The sequence below is a fragment of the Choloepus didactylus genome, chromosome 2, assembly GCF_015220235.1.
Source record: "Choloepus didactylus isolate mChoDid1 chromosome 2, mChoDid1.pri, whole genome shotgun sequence".
NCBI lineage: Eukaryota > Metazoa > Chordata > Mammalia > Pilosa > Megalonychidae > Choloepus > Choloepus didactylus.
In genome coordinates this window covers 1,782,351-1,804,896 of record NC_051308.1, presented here as the reverse complement: position 1 = coordinate 1,804,896, position 22,546 = coordinate 1,782,351, and the positions used below count along the sequence as shown (strand labels likewise).

Genomic DNA, 22,546 nt, shown 5'->3' with positions numbered 1-22,546 from the left:
CCTAGGGTGGCGGGGTGGCATGGTCGCTGCAGTGCCTCGTTGCGCCGCGCCTTCCCCCGGGCTTCCCTGCTTCCGACCCGAGACCCTCGCCCGTGTCCCAGTGCAGAGCAGTATTGGGGCCGGTCTGGTGTCGCCGTTGTCGCCGGTGGTTCTGCAGTCGCCGCTGGGTCAGCGGTTGCGAGCGGCAAGACTGACAGGGTTGTTAGGCGGTAGGCCTCCTCCTCCCTGCCTCACAACCCAGTAGAAGAGTGTTTAGGTGTGTTCGAGCCCCAGCTCGATCTTGGTAGCGCCCGAGGACGCAGACTCGGGTTTAGGGGCCCGCACAGCGCTGGTTGACAGAAATCTTGGTATCCTGGTTTGTTCTCACCTCTAAAGTACAAATTCAGAGAGAAGAATGTGATATCATGACAAGGGGTGTAGAGGTTGGATGTTTTGCTCCTTAGAACAACGCACACTTAAAAGATCTACCATTGGTTAAAAATCCCACTGTATCCTTTGATGAATGTGTTATTGTCTCAACACAAGCAAGCGCTTTCAGCTAACCAGGCTTCACAAATTCCATCTTTAGTCTGGGCACCGGCTTTGTTGCTATCAGCTCTGCAGATGTTGAGCAAGAAGCTGACAGGGAACATTGCCTGTCGCGTCCAAATTGCTGTCTCCTAGTTAGAACCGAGGTTGACAGAACCCAGCCATCACTTGATCCAATACACTTTTCTTTTTTTTTTTTGCCGTATCTCAGATTTTTTACTTGAAATAGTTTGTAAATGGAATCCAGCTTGTGAAGTCACTTAGTCATGAGTATATTGATTTTAGCAAACTAATTTATTAGATTAAATTTGCTCACTTAAAAAATAGCTGACTTTTTCTGAAAATGCTTACTAAAATAGATAGGAAAGGAATTTATCTTAACTGAAAGTTCCAAATATAATATGTACCATGTAATTATTTACAATATATTTTCAGAAAAAAATGACACTATTCAGATTAAATGCAGACAAGAAAACCACATTTTTAACACTTGATATTTCCATTGATCCTATTCCAGGAGATTTGTATTGAAATTTTTTTTCGCCATTAGAAACTGTGATTCTCTATGGGACCTTTTCAGCTTTGCACTCCGATTTTGGAACCAGATCTGGATTCTGTCTTCCTCTAGATTCAGTTTTCGGGCCAAGTCTTCTCTAATATCGATGCCAGGATAGCAGTTTACGCTAAAGACCTTTTCCAAAACTTCAATCTGGTTTTGAGTAAAAGCAGTTCTTGGTCTTCGGCCTCTATACCAACTCAACTCTCTTTTCAAAAACAGTTTTTCTGACAGCGAAAAGTAATTTTCATGTTTCAGAACTCTTTCTTCCAGCATTGGGTGATCCACAGTACAAGGGAATGAGATCCCACTGGGAAGACCGGGGACATGTAGGTGTAGGATTCCATCTTTCCCTGAGGAGCCGCAGGTGTCTGCCCAGGGCCTGTGAGGTTTCATTGATGGGCCACAGTCTTGCTTCTGGTCCCGTCCTAAGATGCTATCAATTGAAAAGGAGCAGGGTGAGGGTTTGCTTTCCCCAAGCTAAGCACCTTCCTGAAGGCTGGGAGACATCCTTGCATGGACTGCACAGAGCAACAGCTCAGTCCTCTGCCTGCCTCTCTGCTGCTTCTGCCCCGCGTGTACCTCCAATACACTTTTAAGGAAGGAAGCAAAGCTATGTCAAGACATCTATACTACTGCACCAGTTTCAATGTTCATATTCCAATTCTTAACAGATTTTGCCAAATGTGACATGTGACTTCTAACCTGAAATATACTTAGACCTTACCTTTTTTTCTGGGATCCTGTGACCATAAACACTCAAAACAGTGTGCTTTATTTCAATATTATACAGGAATAAAATTGTCAGTTTGGAATTTCTCTTTCTGCAATTTTCTGATGGTCTTCTTGTTGGGAAAAAAAAAAGTCAAGTCCTTGATGACCTGATAACCCTCTAAAGCTGACCTAGGTGGACTGCATTCCCATGTGGAGATTCCATAAACTGCAGCTGTGAAATAGGACTACCGGATAAAAACAAGAACAAGAAAGAATCCGCCCCCTTTAAAGAAACAGTTGATACAATTATGAATACCTACAATGTAAAGGAGATAAAAAGATGAACAAGTTATTCGTCTTTTTTGCAATTGGATTTACATTATAATTGAGAAGACCTGCACCAAAAGAAAAGTAGCAATAGAAAACAAAATTTAAGTGCCATTAGTGGTCTAGATTCTGAGGGCTGTGTTTATATCTATCACCATGGACTGTGGTAGTCAGGAAAAGGTAGCTGGATCCGTGAAAGATGGGCAGGATTTGGAGAAGGGAAGAGGAATGAATGTCATAAGTGTATCCAAAAGCATGAAGAAGAATCTAGAGCACAGATCCCTAGGCTTTTAACATTCTATATCACCATACTTATTCCTTTTTAATACATAAATGAGTTGACCAGGGTTACAACTAGGCAATGGGCTACAAATTAGAATTGGAGTCTTCAGAATTACAACGCCAGGCTCTGACAGTGTGTATTCTTGATGAGTGTGAAACAAAGGATTTGTTTTGGGGCACAGAGGGAGAAATTTCGATAATAAGTTGGTGCATTAGTGGAGTACCTCCATGAGAACTTAAGGATTTTTAGTTTCTCTATTTGCAATTGAATGCCTAGATGTGGTTACAAGGTGGTTTCTCATGCACTGATTTTCTTTTGGTTTTGCCCTTAAATTCATTTTACATTGCACAATTATTAACCAAATACATTCTCTGTGCCTTTCTGTATTCATTTTCCAGGTTAAGAGTAGGTCCTACAGCACAAGGGCATAGAGCACCCTTGCTGCTTGATCTGAGTCGCCCCTGCCAGCTTAGGTGGCCAGTTTCCTCCACTAGTAAAAGCCGTGCCCGCAACGCCCAAGGAGAATTGGTCCTCCGCAGCCACCGTCATGCCTAGGCCCCATCCAATCAGGGTTCAGGGTGAGGGATTGGGTTTAGAGCGCGCGGTCCTGCTTGCTGTACCTGCTTTAGAGATGGAGGAAATTTACGCTAAGTTTGTGTCTCAGAAAATCAGCAAAACTCGTTGGCGGCCGATGCCCCAGGGGAGCCTGCAGACCGCAGAGACCTTCGCGACGGGCTCTTGGGATAACGAGGTAGTCAGACCTGGGTGGGAGCCCCTCCTTCTCCCCCACTTGGGCCCTTGGGATCCGCGGCCCGGCCTCTCGAGCCGGCTCTCGCCTGATGGTTGCTCCCGCCTTCCCCGAGTCGGAGGCTCATCTCGGGTTCAATTGCCCGGTAGCTCGCGGCCAGCAATAGAGTGCTCGAGCCTCGCATCTCCTTATGTTCTGAACTTTTACCGATACCGTTTGTTGAGAAGATTTTGATGCAAGGTTGCCTGGAAGAGACAAATTTTAATTTCCCAGAGTTGACGTTTCTTTCATTTCAAGATAAAACTTTCTGCTTTACAGGAAAATTATGTTTCACTGTGGTCTTTTGGAGATTTTGGCAACTTCGACTCGGATGGAGGTTTTGGAGGAGACCATCAGTTATTGTGTGATATCAGACACCATGGTGATGTAATGGATTTGCAAGTAAGTCTGAGTAGTATCTACAAACTAACAGAACAACTGAGAGTAATACACTTAGAGATAAAAAGCACTTTGAAGTTTGTCCAGTCTCCCCTCGTTTACAGCAAACTGAGTCCTCTGTGGACAAAATGATTTTGCTAACGTCGTAAAACCACATAGTGGCAAAATCAGGACTGAGTATGTAGATTTAATTGCAGTTTTTTTGGGTTGTTGTTTTGTTTTGTTTTGTTTTTAATCAGTTGATCATCTACTATGTGCCAAGCACTGTTTTTGGAGTTTACACAAATTAGTGTATACAGAAATCAAGTATTGTTATTTCTGTCTTACCACTGAGAATACTGACACTAAGAAGATCTGTTGAGCACATGCCTTGTGACAAACACCGAGCAAGGCAATTTACATGGTTTTGCTTTTTGAATTCTCATGACAACTCCTACTTAGAGATTAGTGCTCCCATTTCAAAGGTTTACCAAAACTTGGAGAACTTAATTTACTTGGCCAATGTGTAAGTGTCAATAGTAAGTGATAGGGCTGGAATTATGGACAAAATTAAGTCTGTATAACTTCAACATCCCTGTATTTTATTCTATAGAAAACTGCCTAGCCCTGGAAATATTTTTCTAAATCTTTATTGTAATAGTCCAAAATTCAATCAATCACAGGCAAAGGAGTTTAGGAAAAAAGTGCTGTTATTTATAATTCATGAAAATACTCTTATTTGTCTAGAAGTTTTTTGCCTTTTAAATCTATGATTGCATTTTATTTGCTTGGCACATATGAACCCTGTTTTAAATTGGCTATAGGGTTAAATGTAATTGAGGTGAACGAATGGGCTTCTTCCCTACTAATGTTTTTGAATCCATAATAAGCAGGATTTTTCTACTTAGTTTTTAGACCAGGAAAGAATTGTAGCAGCTTCATCAACAGGATGTGTGACTATTTTCCTTCACCATCAGAATAACCAGGTAAAGAATCTTTTGTTTGAAAACCTCATTTGTGTTTTAATTATTTTGAGGAAGGTTTGCAGAAGACTGCTTAGTAATGAATACAAATAATTAAGCTTTACAATCTCAAAACATGCAGGGAGAAAAATCAGTTACATTATTAAACTTTTAGATGATTAATTCTAGAACTATGTTTTCATGACCTTTTATTGAAATCAGATATCCCTTAGCTTGTTAAATAAATTCTGTTACTATTTTAGACCTAAAAATATGATATTCCGGTAGGTAATTTTGCTGCAATTCTGCCATTTTAAGTTCTTTTGAAGAAAGAAAGGGCAACTTCTAGCTCAGATGCCTTTGAGAGAGAACAGAAACAGATACTTTGCTTAGCCAGATAGAACCCAGGTTTTAATTAGAAGAGGGTACACTATATGAAGACTGACTTTTTCTCAATACCTTTCTTTTTGCTAAAGCCCAAGAATACTGACCTTCAGAGTTCCATGGTGAGGGCAATTTTTAAAAAAAGCCTCACTTCCAGTAACACAGTTTTAAGTTGCTCGAAGAGAGTGCTTATTTAGGATTGGGAGTTAATAAAGGTAATCTTGTTAGTCGGTGTGCCTAGCAAGTATGATGCACATCTTGTTAATATTTTCCTTAATGGAGTCATTTAGAAAGAGTTATTGAGATTTATATCTTAGATGTAGGCTAATTTGCATTAGAATGTAGAGTTGCTTTTGAACACACAACTACTTGATACCCAACAACCATTTCTTTAGTTGGACATAAATATGGGATATTATTTACAAACATTCCTTTTGAATCTAATTCAATGTATATGGAGCTTTGATGAAAGTAATTACTAGACTGTAGTGCACTGAAATACAAAGGAGAAAGGGCAGCATTCTTTTTCTAGAAGGTTATGAGGCAAAATTTTCTTTTTTTTTTTTTGTTTTAAATTGTGGGAATATAATGTATAACAGAAATCTTCCCATCCCAGCCCCTCCCAAACTTACCGTTCAGTGGGATTAATCACATTCACAGTGTTGCAGTACTTTCATCACCATCCATTATGAGAATTTTCCCTTTACCCCAGATAGAAACCCTATACTTATTTTGCCTTAACTCCCCATTGCCCCTGTCCCTTATCCCTGGTAACCTGTATTCTACTTTCTTTCTCTATGAATTTGCATATTCTCTGATATTTTCTTTGTGGTTACCATAGGGCTTAAATTTAACATCCTAAATCTATAACAGTCTTGATTTGAAAGCTGCTTAACTTCAGCAGTATACATAAAAACCATGTTCCTGTATCCCTCTGTCCTCCCACCTGTATGTAACTCTTGTTACAAATAACATATTTATACATTATGATTCCCAAAACTGTTGATATATCATTACATTTTATGCATTTGCCCTTTAGATCCGGTAGGAAGTAGAAAATAGAGTTACAAATAAAAAACACAATCGTAGTGACATTTATATTTAACTGTGTCGTTACCTTTGCCACAAATCTTTATTTCTTTACGTGGCTTCACTCAGTTGTCTGTTGTCCTTTCCTTTCAACCTGCAGAACTCCCATTAGCATTTCTTCTAATGCTGTCTAGTGGTGACAAAGTCCCTCAGCTTTTTTTATCTGGGAATGTCTTTATCTCTCCCTCATTTTTGAAAGATAAATTGCCAGATATAGAATTCTTGGTTGGCAATTTTTGCTCTCATCACTTTAACTATGTCTTCCCACTGCCTTCTTGCCTCTGCAGTTTCTGATAAGAAATCAGCACTTAATCTTATCGAGGCTTCCTTATACATGACACATTACTTCACTTTTGTGCAGCTTTCAGAATTGTCTCTTTATCTTTGGCACTCCACGGTTTGATTATGACATGATGTAGCTTGGGACTGTTTGAGTTTATTCTGTTTGGAGTTTGTTGAGCATCTTGAATGTGCATATTTCATGTCTTTTGTTAAATGTGAGAAGTTGTCAACCATTATTTCCTTGAAATTTCTCTTTGCCCCTTTCTCCCTTTCCTTTCCTTCTAGGACTCCCACAGTACGTATATTTGTATACTTGATAGTAACCCATAGGTTCCTCAAGCTTTGTTCACTTTTCTTTGTTCATTCTTCTTTCTGCTTCTCAGACTGAGTAATTTCAGTTTTCTTATCTTGAAGTTCACTGATTCTTCTGCCGTCTCCAATCTGCTTTTGAACCCCTCTAGGGGATTTTAAATTTCTGTTGCTGTGATCTTCAGCTCCATTTCGTTCCTTTTCATAAATTCCATCTCTCCCAGTATTCTCTTTGTGTTTATCTATCAATTTTCTGATTTCCTTTAATTCTTTGCCTGTGTTTTCTTTTTTTTTTAACTTTATTGAAAAATTAAAACAACAAAAAACCCCCACAACATTTCAAACAAAACAAAGCAAAGGATTAAGAAAAACACATAACCCAAAATAACTACTTTGCTTCCAACATGTTCCTACTGTACCCCAAGAAAATTAATAAACCATATCCAAACAAAGGAATAAGAAAAACAGATAATCTAAAATTGCTTCCAACGTGATCCTACCATACCCAAGAAAGTTTGCAAACCATAGTCATTCCTGAGCATTCCTATACCATTGAGATTACCCTCAATAGCTTATCTGTTCCTATTAGATTATCATTCCTCCTTCACTAGTTGCTGTCTATCTCTATGTCCCCTACATTCTACAATTTAAAATATTTATTTTACATTTTCCACAGAGTTCACATTAGTGGTAATATACAATATTTCTCTTTTTGTGTCTGGCTTATTTCACTCAGCATTATGTCTTCAAGGTTCATCCATGTTTTCATATGTTTCACAATCTCGTTCCTTCTTACTGCCACATAGTATTCCATCGTGTGTATATGCCACATTTTGTTTATCCACTCAACTGTTGAAGAGCATTTGGGTTGTTTTCATCTCTTGGCAATCGTGAATAATGCCGCTATGAACATCGGTGTGCAAATATCTGTTCGTGTCATTGCTTTCAGATCTTCTGGGTATCTACCAAAAAGTGAAATTGCTGGATTGAAAGGTAATTCTATATCTAGTTTTCTAAGAAACCGCCAGACTGTCTTCCAGAGTGGCTATACCATTATGGAGTCCCACCAACAATGAATAGAGGAGTTCCAATTTCTCCATATCCTCTCCAGCATTTGTAGTTTCCTATTTGGTTAATGGCAGCCATTCTAATTGGTGTGAGATGATATCTCCTTGTGGCCTTAATTTACATCTCCCTAATAGCTAGTGAAGTTGTACATTTTTTCATGTGTTTTTTAGCCATTTGTATTTGCTCTTCAGTGAAATGTCTTTTCGTATCTTTTGCCCATTTTATAATTGGGCTGTCTGTACTATTGTCGTTGAGTTCTGGGATTTCTTTATATATGCAAGATGTCAGTCTCTGTCATATACATGGTTTCCAAATATATTTTCCCATTGAGTTGACTTCTCTTCACTTTTTTGACAAATTCCTTTGAGGTACAGAAGCTTTTAATTTCGGGGAGTTTTCATTTATCTATTTTTTTCTTTTGTTGCTATGCTTTGGGTATAAGGTCTAAGAAGTGACCTCCTAATACAATGTCTTGAAGATGCTTCCCTACATTATCTTCTAGGAGTTTTTATTATGCTGTCTCTTATATTGAGGTCTTTAATCCACTTTGAGTTAATTTTTGGATAGGGTGTGAGGTAGGGGTCCTTTTTCATTCTTTTGAATATGGATATCCAGCTCTCCCGGCCATGTTTTCTTTAAAGTCTTTGCTGGTATGTCCCAGTGTCTTATCTTCCTCTTTGATAGTTTCTAATGCTTTAATTTTCTACTTTGCTTGGGCCCTCACTTCCTGTTTCTTTGTATGTTTTGTGATCTTTTGTTGAAACCTGGCCATTTTGGTATTTTAATGTGTTATCACTGGAATTTAGGCTCTGAGGCATCTGATCTTTAGCTTGTATCTGGCTAGTGTTATGACGGAGCTTTTGTTGAATGCCAGGAACTAATTTAAAAAAAAAAAAAAGGATGGGGAAAAATGAAAACACCTTTCTCAGTCTTTGTGGACTGACCTGTAGGAGTGCTCTCCTTCAGGGCTTATCCTTGCAATAAGTTTAGAGAATAGGTTAAGTCCTCTGTGCAGATGGTGGCCCTGGGAATTCCCCCATTTGCATGGATACAAATATCACCTCTTCCCTTGGAAACAGTTTCCTGCCAGGCCTGGGCACTGCACTGTATGTCCTACGGCCTGCAATCCCTTCTCCCAGGCACCAACTTCACTCATTTCCCACAGTGTACTGCAGGAGAACTCTGTTAGGATGGCAGGCAGGGCCAGTTCTGGGATGGTGAGTCCCTAAGGCCACCACCAGACAAATTGGGCCAGAGATACATGCTCTCAACATGTACACAAGGGTTACTCTGCTCCCTCTGGAATGAGGACCAGTGATCTGCATTGGCAGCACAGGATGGCTCGTGGTAAGGATATGGGGTAGGGACCAGCCAGGGCTCCGAAATATACTACTGCTTTTCAGTAGCGTTTCTCTTGATTCTGCACTCTTCCTGTTACTGCAGTCCTTTCAGTATTTTCTGGAGCTTTGAGAAAGAATTTCTGCTAGTTCTTGCTGGTTGTTCAGAATTTTTGTAGGGGGAAGGAGCCTTGAAGCTTCCTATTGCCATCTTGTTGAGGCAGGAGCTAGTGAGGCAGAATTTTTAAATACTCTTGTTGGAAAAAAGAGTTAGTTTTTGGAACTTTACTTTTCTTATTGGTGTCCTCATTTCTTACACATAGACACTGTCAGTCAACCAGCAGTGGACAACAGCGCACCGCCACACTGGGCTGGGCAGTCCCTCCTATAGCAGCGCCCCATGCACTGGGGTCGTGTGCAACAACCCTGAGATCGTCACAGTCGGTGAAGATGGTAGGATAAATCTCTTCAGAGCTGATCACAGGGAAGCTGTGAGAACAATAGGTAAGAAAAATCAGAGAAAATAGGATTACATGAAAACTGAGCCCTCCATTGGAAAACAGTTCAGGTGTCCTATAAGTGATAGCATTTTTCTATCAAAGGAGAGTTCATTTTAACATATATTGCTGTACATTTTCTATAGAAATTATACTGTGACTTACTTGAAAATTCGTTTGTAATATTTCAGGCAATAGAAGGAATACGATTTAAGGTTTTCATGGAAAAAGGGGAGCCATTAGCACACATTCTTTTTTCTTAATTTGTAGACAATGCAGATAGCAGTACGCTACATGCTGTAACCTTCCTTCGAACTCCTGAGATTCTGACAGTAAATTCAATTGGACAGTTAAAAATATGGGATTTCAGACAACAAGGAAATGAGCCTTCTCAGATATTATCACTGTAAGTTCTGATTTATAACTTTGGTGGTGTGATGCAAAATTATTTTGTTCACCTATTTGTAGCAACTGACTTTAACCTGTTGGTAGCAACTGACTTTTAAGCATATTACTTTTTTTTTTTTTTTAAAGTAGAGAAGTTGTGAATTTACAAAACAATCATGCATAAAATATAGGATTCCCACATACCACCCCACCAACACCTTGCATTGGTGTGAAACATTTGTTATTGATGATAGCACTTTTTTATATAATTGAACCTTTTTTTAGGAGTAGTTACTTTTGTTACAGTTGATCAAAGATTATTAAAATAGTTCTGTCTATCATCCATTATTTACTTTAGGTGTATTTTTTCTCCATATACCACCCTATTAATAACACTTCATGTCGCTATTGTATATTTGTTAATAATTCACAAAAGAACATTTTTACACTTGTACTATTAACTTTAGTCAATTGTCTATAACACAGTTCACTATGTGGTACTGTCCCATGTTCTATCCTTTAATTTTTACTTGAGTAATATATCTATCCCAAAGTTTCCTCTTTTACCATCTTCACCTAAATGCTTCAGTGCTGTTGATTACACTCACAATAATGTGCTACCATCACCACCATCCATTTCCAAACCTTTACCATCAGCCTAAATAGAGATCCTGTACAAGTTAAGAATCAACTCCCCATACTCTAACCGAAATCTATTTCCTGGAAACCTATATTATAGATTCTTACTCTGTGAGATTGCTTATAATAATTAATTCAACTTATTGGGGGACTGCCAGACTGTTCTCCACAGCAGCTACCTCATTTTATTTTTTATTTTTTATTTTTTTTTAACTTTATCGAAAAATTTAAAAACAAACAATAAAAATAACAGTATTTCAATAAGTTAAACCTAGAACTACCGGGAATTCCACTCCAAGGTATGTACCGAAAAGAACTGAAAATGTTCATTCTCCATGCTGTAACTCTATGGTTTTTCTTCTTTAGACCGTTAATATAGTTGATAAATTTGATTGATTTTTGAATGTGGATGCAGCCTTGAATTCCAGAATAAATTACTTATTTGTGGCCAAAAAATAAATAAATAATAATAATAGTTCATACAATATTTGTCCTTTTGTGTCTGGCTTATTTCACTCAGCATAATGTCCTTGAGGTTTATCCATGGTGTTGCATGCCTCAGGACTACATTCCTTTTTACAGCTGCATAATATTCCATTGTATGTGTATGCCACATTTTGTTTATCCATTCTTCTGTTGATGGACACTTGGGTTGCTTCTATCTGTTGGCAATTGTGAATAATGCCACCACGAACATTGGTGTGCAAATGTCTGTTCACATCCATGCTCTCAGTTCTTCTGGGTATATACCTAGTAGTAGGATTGTGGGATCATATGTTAACTCTGTCCTTAGCTTTCTGAGGAACTGCCAAACTGTCTTCCACAGCAGTTGCACCATTTTACATTCTTCCCAGAAATAGGAATGAGTGCTCCTATTTCTCCACATCCTCTCCAACATGTAGTTTTCTGTTTTTCTTAATAGTGGCCATTCTAGTAGGTGTGAAATGATATCTCATTGTGTTTTTTTGTGTGTTTTTTTGGGTTTTTTTAATATCATATTTTTTATTGTAGAATATAACATATATGCATAGAAGTGATAACTTTCCAAGTGAAATTTAGCAAGTAGAGAACAAATTTGGAAGAATTTTATAGGTTACTGTTCTACAGTTTCAATTATTTCCTTATTGTGAAATATAACCTATATACCAAAAGGTAATATCTTTCAAAGTATGCTTTATCAAATAGTTATATAGGAAATTTCCAAAGTTGTTATGAGTTACAGTACCATAGTTTCAGTTATTTCCTTATTGTGAAATATATATACAAAAAGGTGATAGATTTTAGTTTTCAAATTACAATTTAACAAGTAGCTGTAGAACAGATATCAAAGGATGCTATGTGTTACACCATTTCAGTTCTTTCCTTCTACTGTTCTAATAACCCAGCAACTAAGAAAAAGAAAATTATATAAAGATTCAGAATTCTTAATCCTTTGTTAAATTCCATCTCATCTACTGCTACCCCTTCCTCTAGTTTAATCATTTTCCTCATCTTCAGGGATGTCTAGGCAGTGATCACCCTAACTTGTTCATGTTGAAAAGGGGTATCAACTTTATAAGAAAAGGGACACATCTGGTTGATGTTCTTAAAGAGGCTATTGCCTCTGGATTTGGGGACTTAGCAGGCATAGGAATTCTCTGAAGAATTTAAGTTTCTGAAGAATAAACTTAGTGATTGAAACCCTTATAGAGTCTCAGATAGGTATCCGGGTATTCTTTAGGGTTTTCAGGACAACTGTTGACTTGGACTCATCATACTGTGGTCGTTTGGCATTCATTGCTTTTTTTTTTCAAAGTAGTTTTATTCCCATGCCACACAATCCATCCAGCTTATACAATCACTGGCTCTCAGAATGATCATAGTGTTGCCTGAAATTATAATCTCATTGTAGTTTTGATTTGCATTTCTCTAATAGCTAGTGATGATGAGCCAATTCTGGGAAGAGGGTCAACCGGGAGAGAACTTTCCCAGCCAAAACAGGCCAGTGATTCATGAAGGGGGCGCAGACTAGCTCCTAAGTCCCCTGGGAAGGGGATCAGAAAGAATACCAAAAGCCTGTTTGACAGTTCCCAAAGGCTTTGCTTTCCTGGCCTACCCAGTAAGTGCAGGCCTTGAGTTAACTCTTCCCCACAGCCCTAAGGAAGCACTGCATCTATAAATATTTGCCACCTCTGCCTCTATCCTAAGCAGGATTGAAACAATGGCTGCTGCTGCCTTCGTCGGGGCAGGTTGAAACAGTAGCTCAGAGCTGGGACCCTGCAATCTGAATTCCCTCATCAAAAACTGTAATCAGTGATCAGCCATGACCACCCCTGTTCTCAGGGTCACTAGTGAGCTAGCCAGGGATTGGATCCAAGGTGGCCTGCCACAAGAGTGGGGCATGGGTGCCAGAAGCAACTCACTGTTCTTTGCTGTAGTTTATCAGCTTCTTCCTCCCTCTCTTCTGTGGATGCTGTGCATTGTTATTCTGACTTCCAGAGCCCCAGAACAGTTACTTCGGACAGCATCTGCCAGATTAATAGCTGTTTTGGTGTAGGACTGAGTCCTGGAGCTTCCTACTCTGCCATCTTCCCTGGAAATGCCTATCTAAATCTTATTACATTTTAATTGAATGTTAGTAGCTTGACCACTGATACAATTTGGTAGAGCATATATCACTTGTTGGCCTTGATACTCCTATCCTGCCTTTGTAAATATTTGTTATATTGATTCAGAGCCTTTGTTTCTTGGGTGTTTATATTATTTAATTGAGAACTTATTTCTGCTCAGTATGTGATTTTATTGAAAGTGGGTGTAATACACTCTAGATGTAATTGGGGAGGGGGGGGCAAATACAATATGAGATATTTTCCTGCTCAGAAATATCCCTTTCTATGTGCATAACCTCTTTTCTATTAAGAAAATAGAATGTATCAAACTGAAAAATATTTATATAAACCAAGCATTAAATAAGGTAGGGTTAAAGAATATTCTGTAAAGTAGATACATAATGTTTAAATAAAAAAAGAACCAAGAAATGAAAATGTGTTTTATACATCTTGCCATCAGACTATCTTGCTTACCATGTCTCCAAATTGAAAACAGTTTGAATAATTTTGATCTTTAATTCCAAAAAAATTCTAGATATTTGGAAATATATTTAATCTATTCAATGTTGGGCATGATTAAGGGTCAGCCAGTAGTTCCACCCACAAAATTGCCATTTTATTACTAGAACAAAATATATATTTGATGTCATTGATTCATCCCCACCTCCACCCCAGGACTGGTGACCGAGTGCCACTCCACTGTGTTGACAGACATCCCAACCAGCAGCATGTTGTAGCCACTGGTGGCCAGGATGGAATGCTGAGCATTTGGGATGTCAGACAAGGTTCTATGCCAGTGTCTCTTCTGAAGGCTCATGAAGCTGAAAGTAAGTAGTGTGGAGATAGAACATTTTTATTTGGTAACATATATTTGTCAGCACCTTTCCATGATGATACATACGGATTATTTTACATTGTAACTTTTAATGCCTGCACGGTATAAATTTACAATAATTAACTGGTCTTTTTTTATTTAACATTTATGATGTTTCTTTATGATGTCCAAAATCACAAAGAATGTCTTTATATCCTTCTGTGTGCACTTATTTTTTTAGGATAACTTTTTAGAAGTAAAGTTGGCATAATTTTAAAGCTTTGATAAATGTTGTCAAATTGTGCTATTAAAAATAATCCCAGCTTTTATTGCCCATTCTTTGGGTATAGAGTATAAGAATTCCCTTTTCCCCTACAAATCCAGGGTGTTATTTTTCATACTTGCTCATCAGTTTTATTCCTCAATCTATTATTAAATCTTTTTTTTTTTTTTTTTTTTTTTTTTAATAAGAACAATAGATATTTAGGGGATAGTCTATTTTTTTCTGTTTTTCTTTTGCCATTTGATTTTGGGCACACAGAAATTTTTCATCTTAACACTTCTGTTTTTGATATCATGCCAGAATGGATTATATTTTATTAGATTCTGATTTCAGAGACGTTTATGTTAAGCTCCACTTGAGTGAAAGTACAAAAGAGCAAACATTGAACCAACATTAAGACTTCTCTGTTTAAGTAAATTTCTCGTTATTACCTTGGAAAGGTTAATGATTTAAGATTATATTTACTTTCAAGAAGCAAATAAAGGATAGAAAATTATTTGCCTCTCCAAGGTATAGCTCTTCCAAGGAGAAAGAATAAAAAATGAATAAGGAATGCCTTCATAGATTCTGATGTTGCTAACCCAGTGATAGTACTATTACAAACTTTCAGATCTCTTCTTACCAGCCTCCTTTTAGCTGCCAGCCTATATTGTTAAACAAAACACAGAAATGCAGTGGCTTGTAATGTGTTATTTTAAATTTCATCCTGATTCATGGCTAGAAATGAAATGAGGTGTTTTATAGGGATTTGTTTTCTAAATTGAAAATAAATACATAAAAATCTAGATTTGGGCAATCTCCTCCCAGCTCTACCACGCTGTTTTTGTTTTAGTGGAACAGAATGAATGTACTTTTACACAGGGACTTGCCCGGGCCACCTTCTTCTCCTCCTGAAAAAGGTAGCTTTTTGATGATTGTGGCATGAGATTTAATTGTGGTAACTGTCAGAAAGAATATTGCCACCTTGCCAGCATGTGCTGTTCACTTTTATGCCACACCTTGGGCAGTTTCCATGCTGGTTTTTTAAGGTCACTTGGCCCAGAGTCACAGAGCTCTGTTCCGACTGACTGTGTGATCAGTGGACTGCAGGGAACTTCTTAAGGAGTCCGGACTAGTCATTGGCTAGCATCTGTTGAATACACAAAGTTCCCTTAATGTTTAGAGCTTGACAGGGGGCCCAGTCCCAATTTGGATCTTAAATTTGGGATTCATCTGAAACTAAATCCAGATTCTTAGAGCATTTCCAGGTTTTGGTTTGCTAGGATCCAGTTGCTATTTTTGTGGTACAGGCCAGCAGTACCCAGAGTCCTGCCATGAGCCAAAATTGGTCTCTGCCTGTCAGAAGTTCATTTTTATATTCCTCTTAAGGTCTTTTCTTTCTTGGTCCATCCAATAACATAACCATCATATGTTGATGACACAGGAATTAAGAATAAGACAATTTATGATTTTTTTTAAATAAACTTTTTATTTTGAAATAATTTCAAACTTATAGGGCAGTTGCAAAGATAATACAAAATTAATATGGGGAATTCCAACATACCCCCAGAATTTACCGATTTTTAATAAGTCTTTCTCTGAACTATCTCATCCTCATACTTTTCCATAAAAAATAATAGAACAAATGATTAGGATTTATTTTCATTTTTTTCACACTTTCTACACAAATAGATTTACTTGATTTCTTTCTCCGTCTGATAGATGATAGCTATTTGGAGAGTTGTATTATGTCTTTTCTTAAATTATGAAGCCTTTGATTTTTATCACAGATTGAGGGGTTGAAGGTGTGTGATGGAGGGAATGGAAGGTATGCCTAGAAATGGGTTTAATGTCATTTGTTCAACTAATCTGCACAGGAATGAGCTGCACTGTTCTTATCTTTTAGTGTGGGAAGTTCACTTTCACCCATCCAACCCAGATCATCTATTCACTTGTTCTGAGGATGGATCCCTCTGGCATTGGGATGCCTCCACAGACAAACCTGAGAGATCATCACTCTTTCAACAAGGTAAAAAGTTGTAATGAAGATTCTTGTATATAATTTTATTATACTTTTAAACACTAGATTAGAAATTCTCAAATTTTAACACTAAAGAATGGCAGAATGCTTTCATTCTCCCTCCTTATGGTAAATTCCAGTATCACAGGCCTTGAAATGGGCAATAGCCACTCACTGCAATTCTGTTGGTGTTTAAAGATGCTGCCCCCCTGGCCAACCTCAGGCAGCCCAGGCTCTTGTTGGTGAGTGTTGACCTTGGCCCTCCTGCTGGATGGAGGATAGGCTTTGACAACTCTTTCATATTACATTGCCAAGGCAGGGTGGATGGCAAGAAGAAAGTGGTTCTTTCCTGGGTCACAGTGTTGGTTTCACCTCAGTTTAAAAATGCCCTGCCTCCTGATTGGAGTCGGAAGTAAACAGAGGTCAGCCAGAAACTGTACACTTACAATTAAGGGTTTGCATTTTCCAAGCTTCCTGTTTTTGAGGCTTTGTCTATGGTTCCAAAGTTCATTTGTTCATTCATTCATTCAGCAAATGTTTCTTGATTGACAGCATGTGCTAGGCAGTCTCCTAGATGTTGGGACCTACAGCAGTGAGCAGAATAGAAGTTCCCTATACATGGAGAGCAAACGTTCTAGCAGACAATAAATAAATGGATAAGGTATTAGTAAGGACCCAATCAGAAAAACAAACTACCCTAGTTTAGAGGGAATTGGTCTCACATGTGTTAGAAGAGCTGAAAGAACAAAAGAAAATAGGAGAGGTGCTGAAGGAGCAGAGAGGAAGAAAAGCAATACCCAGAAATCAAAAATGGCTAATAGCCCTGCTATTGCATTATTGGAAATACTGTCAGAGTTGGTTCCAGATCAGCAGAAAAGGTACTGCCTCAACCAGGGCTAAACTTATGCCAAAGCTGTCGTTGCCAAAAACCTATAGCAGGAAGAGAGCCAGTTCTCCCCTCCTTCACCTTCCAGTCATCCACCACTGCTTAAGAAGTGAAGGTGTGAGTCACACGAGGGCATTCCAGGCAGAGGAGGCAGCAGATGCCAAGCGCCTAAGATAGGCAGAGAGCAGAAAGAGGCCCTGGTGCCTGCAGTTCAGCAGACAAGGTGGGGAGAAAGGCTGATGAGAGGCAGCTGAGGGTCAGGCCCATAAGGTTTTGTAGGCCACGATAAGGACTTTTAGATTTTATTCTGAGTGTGATCAGGAGCCGTCGGAGAGAGCAGGGGATTGACCTGATCTGGCTTACATTTCCAAAGAATCACTCTGGGGACTGCGTAGAAAATGGACTATGGGGAGGGATCGGAAAAGTGGAAGCAGGGAGACCAGGGACTCTCACCACAGGGGTTCTAATATTGTGTTAATTTTCACAGTATTTGAGAGTGATGCAAAATATAGGAGCAGGAAAAGATACACCCAAAGCTAAGGAGAAATAATTCTAAAATTCTCCAGAAAAAGTGTTGGAGACACATGTAATGTGTGCACATGTGTATACATCTATGCTAACTTCATTTATGGAGAAACTGGTAATTTTATCTAAGAATTAGCTAGCGCCTGCTTTTTTCTTTCTTCCTTCTCCATTTACTGTATTCTGTGTCTTCTATTGCAAGGCATGGTATAAGATACTGAAAAGGTAAAACAAGTATGAAATATGCAACCTGATCTTAAGAAGGGGCATGGGAAGTTGAATCATTATGTAAGAAATGTTGCAAGATATATTATGCTAATTAATAGCACATGCAAGTGCTGTGGATTTCAGGAAGGAAGAGAAATACACGAATTAGAGTTGTTTTGAAAGCCATCTTAGAAGGAGATGGAAATTGAAATGGGCCTTCGTGAATCACTAAGGTTTAAACCCACTAATCTTTAAACTCCAAGACATCAGGGGCCTTGTCTTATATTCCCAGCTCCTTGTACAGAGCCTGGGAGGTACTCAGGTACATTTATTGAATGAATGAAACCTGTTCTTATTTGACCTAGCAGACAGTTGAGAGCAAATAATGGCTAAAATTGAAATACACTGCTTCTGCTTCACTTAATTCTACATTAAATACAGACTACTGTTAGAGATAGAAATTTAAAATCTAAAAATTCAACTTAAAGGAACAATTATATAAAAAGGGTAAGACTGGAAGGAGATCTAATGCAAGATGATCATATTTTTAAAATTATCTAGAAATATGTCTATAAATTCTTTTTCATTATCACTTATTTTTTTACTATTCAAGAGCTTACATTTCTGTATGTTACTAAACTTCTGGTTTCTTTTTTTCCTTACTTATTTAACTTGTCTTCTGACATTTTGCTACATGTTTGAGATGTTCCACTAGAGGAGCACAGAAAGACAGGGTCAAAATTAAATCTTCTGACTTGCCTGAAACATTAAGTGATATCCATATTATCTCATGGAAATTTAAGTATTTAATATCACTGAATAAGCCTTTGGTAAAAAATGGTGATATGTGACAATGGAATTACCACCCTGTTAACTGAGAATGAAACAGTTTTAAATCATCACCTTTTAAAAATATCATGGAATTTTGGATGTTTATTAATATAAAGTTAATCTTCAAAGTTTTTTTTTCCTTTTCTTTTTTTCTCCCAGGTGGAAGAAGTAGTACTTTTTTGTCTCATAGCATAAGTAACCAGGCTAATGTCCACCATTCTCTACTAAGTTCCTGGCTCAGCACTGATCCTGCCAAAGACCGGATTGAAATCACAAGCTTGCTTCCCAGCAGGACTCTGTCAGTAAATAGTTTAGATGTTTTAGGTCCTTGTCTTGTTTGTGGAACTGATGCAGAAGCAATTTATGTTACTAGACAACTTTTTTCATGAAAGTGCCATAATTATAAGATTGCAAGTAAACACACAGCCTTTTGAATTTCAACTTATGAGCAAAATTGTTATTAGAAAACGTAAGGTGGGCAGTAGAAACATCAGTAGGCTTGTTAATATTGATGGCCCAGTTTCAACTTTTGTTAGTTAGACATTCCTATAATAGTTGCAGAATCCAGTAGATACCTGATGGTAAAGAATTTGAATATGTGCAAAATAATCAAAGGAACTCTTGTCCTGCCTTCAAACAAACTATTTTTGATAGCCTATGGAACCAGCCCTTCATTTTTGATGTTGGAGGACATACTGTGTTAGATACCACCCTCCCACCACCCCCCCAACTGGTTCCTGTAATTTTATGATCAGTATGTAGGTCTACCCATCCTTCGCAGCATTCACCAGTGTTCATGTTTATTCTCTTTATTGCAAGCATTTTCTTCAGTCCTTCCACATCTTATTTCCTTAATAATTTGGATAAATTTTTTTCAGAAAATGAGTAGAGCAAAAATAACAAATTTATACTCAGGTTCAAAACTTTTTAAAGGTGAAAATGTATTGACAAGTTCCTTTATTATAGTAGTTTTGAACAGAACTCAGTCAACTGCTTTAGACCTACACTAATTTTTTTTTTTTTTAATAAAAAAAAATACATTTTTTTTCTTAAGGAATTTTGTGTTTTTGTTTGGTTTTGAAGCAGTTGAAAACTGCTGAACTGGATGTTGTGCTGTAAAATTAAAAAAAAAAACTTTATATTAAGTGAACTGACTTCCTGAGTAAAATTTCATAGGTATCATATGAAGAGGTGGTGAGATTTTAAAAATTTGCCATTGTTATCCTTATCAGAAATGTTAGTGATAACCTCGTGACATTGTCTTTCTAAAGTTTGTTAAATGCACTATTGAACTGTTAAGGCCTTAGTGACAAATGGTTGCTATTACACAATTGAAGTATGCATTCATTTACTTGGTAATTACGATAGTGGTAATTCTGGAAAGGTTTTACTTTTCTCTCCAACTAAATATTTCAACTTTCTTTTATACCATTTAACCCAGAGTTTTGGGTTTTCTTGATTGTTTGAGATTTTGGGGTCAAAATTTTAAAATGAAATATATGTGTATATATTTGGATCAATAATTTCAATTAAAGATTTCTAATAACTGAATTTCAAAGAACCTAAGAAGTAAAGGAAATGATGTGGAATATTTAATCTGTTTATAGTTTTATTGCTGGGACTAATTTTGAAGACATTTTTGTTCTTATAAAAGTAATTAGTTACATAATAATACAAAATTTAAAAAACAGAAAAGAGAAAAGTAATTAATTACAGGAAAAACAAAAAAATTTAAGTATCCATGATCTCAATCAGAGACAACTAATAGTCTTTACAGACCCTTTTCTATGTATTAATGTACATAATTTTTTATAACAATGAGAATGTAGATGTTAACATTTCTAAACCCACATTCCCTAGCAGTAAGCATATTTCTCTGCTATCATTTTGAATTGTTTTGGTTGCCTATGATTATTTCACATGTTCCCAGCTTTTTACTGTTATGATTAGTGCTGTAATGTTTATTTCATTTGTATTTTAAAATTTGTTTATATCTTTAGCCATTTTTATTATCTTAGGTATTTTAGCATTTACTTATAAATTTCTAAGAGCTTTTTATATGTAAGAATTTTTTGTCTTTGATCAAATAATGCAAACATTTTCAGTTTTATCTTTCAGGTTTGTATAAATGTTAACCTATTATTCCTTCTATTTTATGGTTTCATATTTGACATGTAATTATTTTTACATTTGGAATATAATTATCTAATACATCCAAATTTTTTTCTTTTTAAACTTTTTATTTATGAATAATTTCAAACATTTATAAATGGAGTACTTAATGAACCCACGTACCTATCACCCAGCTTTAATACTTAACAACCATGACCTATCTTAGTTCATCTCTGCTCCATCTACTCCCAACCCTGCTCTGGATTTTTTTTATAAGCAGTTTTATTGAAATATATTCACTCTACATACAGTCTGTCCAAATGTTCAATCAGTGGCTCTCAGTATAGTCACAGAGTTGTGCATTCATCACCACAATCAATTATAGAACATTTTCATTACCACATAAAGAAAAACCCCATAAACCTTATTCCCCCAATTGTTGACACTTAGCACTGGTCTGGTACCTTTGTTATAATTGATGAAAGAATATTAAAACATTACTTTTAACTTTAGTCCATCGTTTGCATTAGGTGTATTTTTTCCCATATATCACCCTTTTGTTAACATCTCATAATGGGGACCTATATTAGTTATGGTTCATGAAATGGCATTCATGTATTTGTACTATTAACCACAGTCATCGTCCACAAGGTTCAACTGTTATACAATCCAATATTCCATCCTCTATCTTTCCTTCTAGTGACGTACGCAAACCTAAGCTTTCCCTTTTGGCCACATTCACACACAATTCAGCACTGTTAATTACACTCACAGTAATGTACTACTATCACCACCATCTATTTCCAAACCTTTACAATCAACCTAAATAGAAATTCTGTACAAATTAAGCATCAGCTCCCCATTCTTTACCCTCATTCTATCTCCTGGTACCCTATATTCTATATTCTAACTATGAGTTTGCTAATTATAATCAGTTCAAATTAGTGAGATCGTACAATACTGTCCTTTTATGTCTGGCTTATTTCATTCAACATGATGTCTTCAAGGTGCATCTGTGTTGTGAGTTTCAGTCTTTTCTGCCTGTCCATCAGCTTTTCACCTAATGGTTTTAGCAGTAATTAATGGATCTGGATCTGGAACAGCAACTTATAGTTAAACACAGTTAGTATATCTATAGGGAAGTAAACATATCCAAAGTGGGAAAAATAAAATCTGTTAGTGGTTCACAATGATATGGGTACAGTTATGCTACTAAGCTTCTGAAACAAAATGTATTATTTGGAGGTTTGGGGATTCATGTTACACTTTGTGTGTAACAGATTGTGAACCTTAGGAATTTTCCTGCTATTGCTTCTAATTTTAGTTGGAATACTTTTAGATTTTATCATGAAGTGTTTGCCTGGTTCTTGAAAATCTCTATTATGTTAAAATATCCTTCTATTCGTATTTTCTAAAATAGTTCTTTGACTAGCAATGAAAGTTGAATTTCATTTCTTTTCTGCATTTATTAATATTACATGGTTTTTCCTATTTTAATCTATTTTCTACTGATGAATCTCACATTCCTAAAATAAACTGTGTAATCAGGGTATATTATTCTTTTACCATTCTACTGCATTCTAATTGCTAATATTTAGGATTTGTACATCCATATTTCAGGCATTAGCTTACCAGATTCTGATATGGAGTTATACTACTTTCTTAAAACTTTTAAAATTAGAAAGTTCAAGAAATATTTGATTAGCATGGGAATCATTCTTTAATAGGTTAATAAATATTTCTGCTAAGTGTGAGTCAGTGTTTCTTTGGAAGGAGT

At 36.9% G+C, this 22,546-nt stretch overlaps 1 protein-coding gene and 1 pseudogene across 3 annotated transcripts; one reads left to right on the top strand and one right to left on the bottom strand.

The window, feature by feature from the left end:
* Positions 1-32: 32 nt before the first annotated feature.
* Positions 33-21,621, top strand: NUP43 (nucleoporin 43). 3 transcript variants are annotated; one of them, XM_037810763.1, is made up of 9 exons: positions 33-209; positions 3,073-3,159; positions 3,475-3,597; positions 4,482-4,559; positions 9,328-9,508; positions 9,772-9,907; positions 13,791-13,942; positions 16,098-16,220; positions 18,817-21,621. In XM_037810763.1, the coding sequence occupies exons 2-9, from the start codon at positions 3,100-3,102 to the stop codon at positions 19,044-19,046; spliced, it is 1,083 nt and encodes a 360-aa protein (XP_037666691.1). In that variant the 5' UTR covers positions 33-209; positions 3,073-3,099; the 3' UTR covers positions 19,047-21,621. The 3 variants fall into 3 exon arrangements, with proteins under 3 accessions (XP_037666691.1, XP_037666699.1, XP_037666687.1); XM_037810771.1 differs by lacking the exon at positions 33-209 and adding an exon at positions 241-256; XM_037810759.1 differs by lacking the exon at positions 33-209 and having other exon boundaries at positions 2,992-3,159.
* Positions 977-1,594, bottom strand: LOC119514958 (annotated as a pseudogene).
* Positions 21,622-22,546: the final 925 nt, after the last annotated feature.

What these genes read in the sequence shown, in the direction of transcription:
- NUP43 (XM_037810759.1), top strand. Translation starts at nt 3,040, where the DNA reads ATGGAGGAAATTTACGCTAAGTTTGTGTCTCAGAAAATCAGCAAAACT. An exon ending in CCTTCTCAGATATTATCACT is followed by an intron (nt 9,908 to 13,790) that starts GTAAGTTCTGAT and finishes CCTCCACCCCAG; the next exon opens with GACTGGTGACCGAGTGCCAC. An exon ending in GAAGGCTCATGAAGCTGAAA is followed by an intron (nt 13,943 to 16,097) that starts GTAAGTAGTGTG and finishes CTTATCTTTTAG; the next exon opens with TGTGGGAAGTTCACTTTCAC.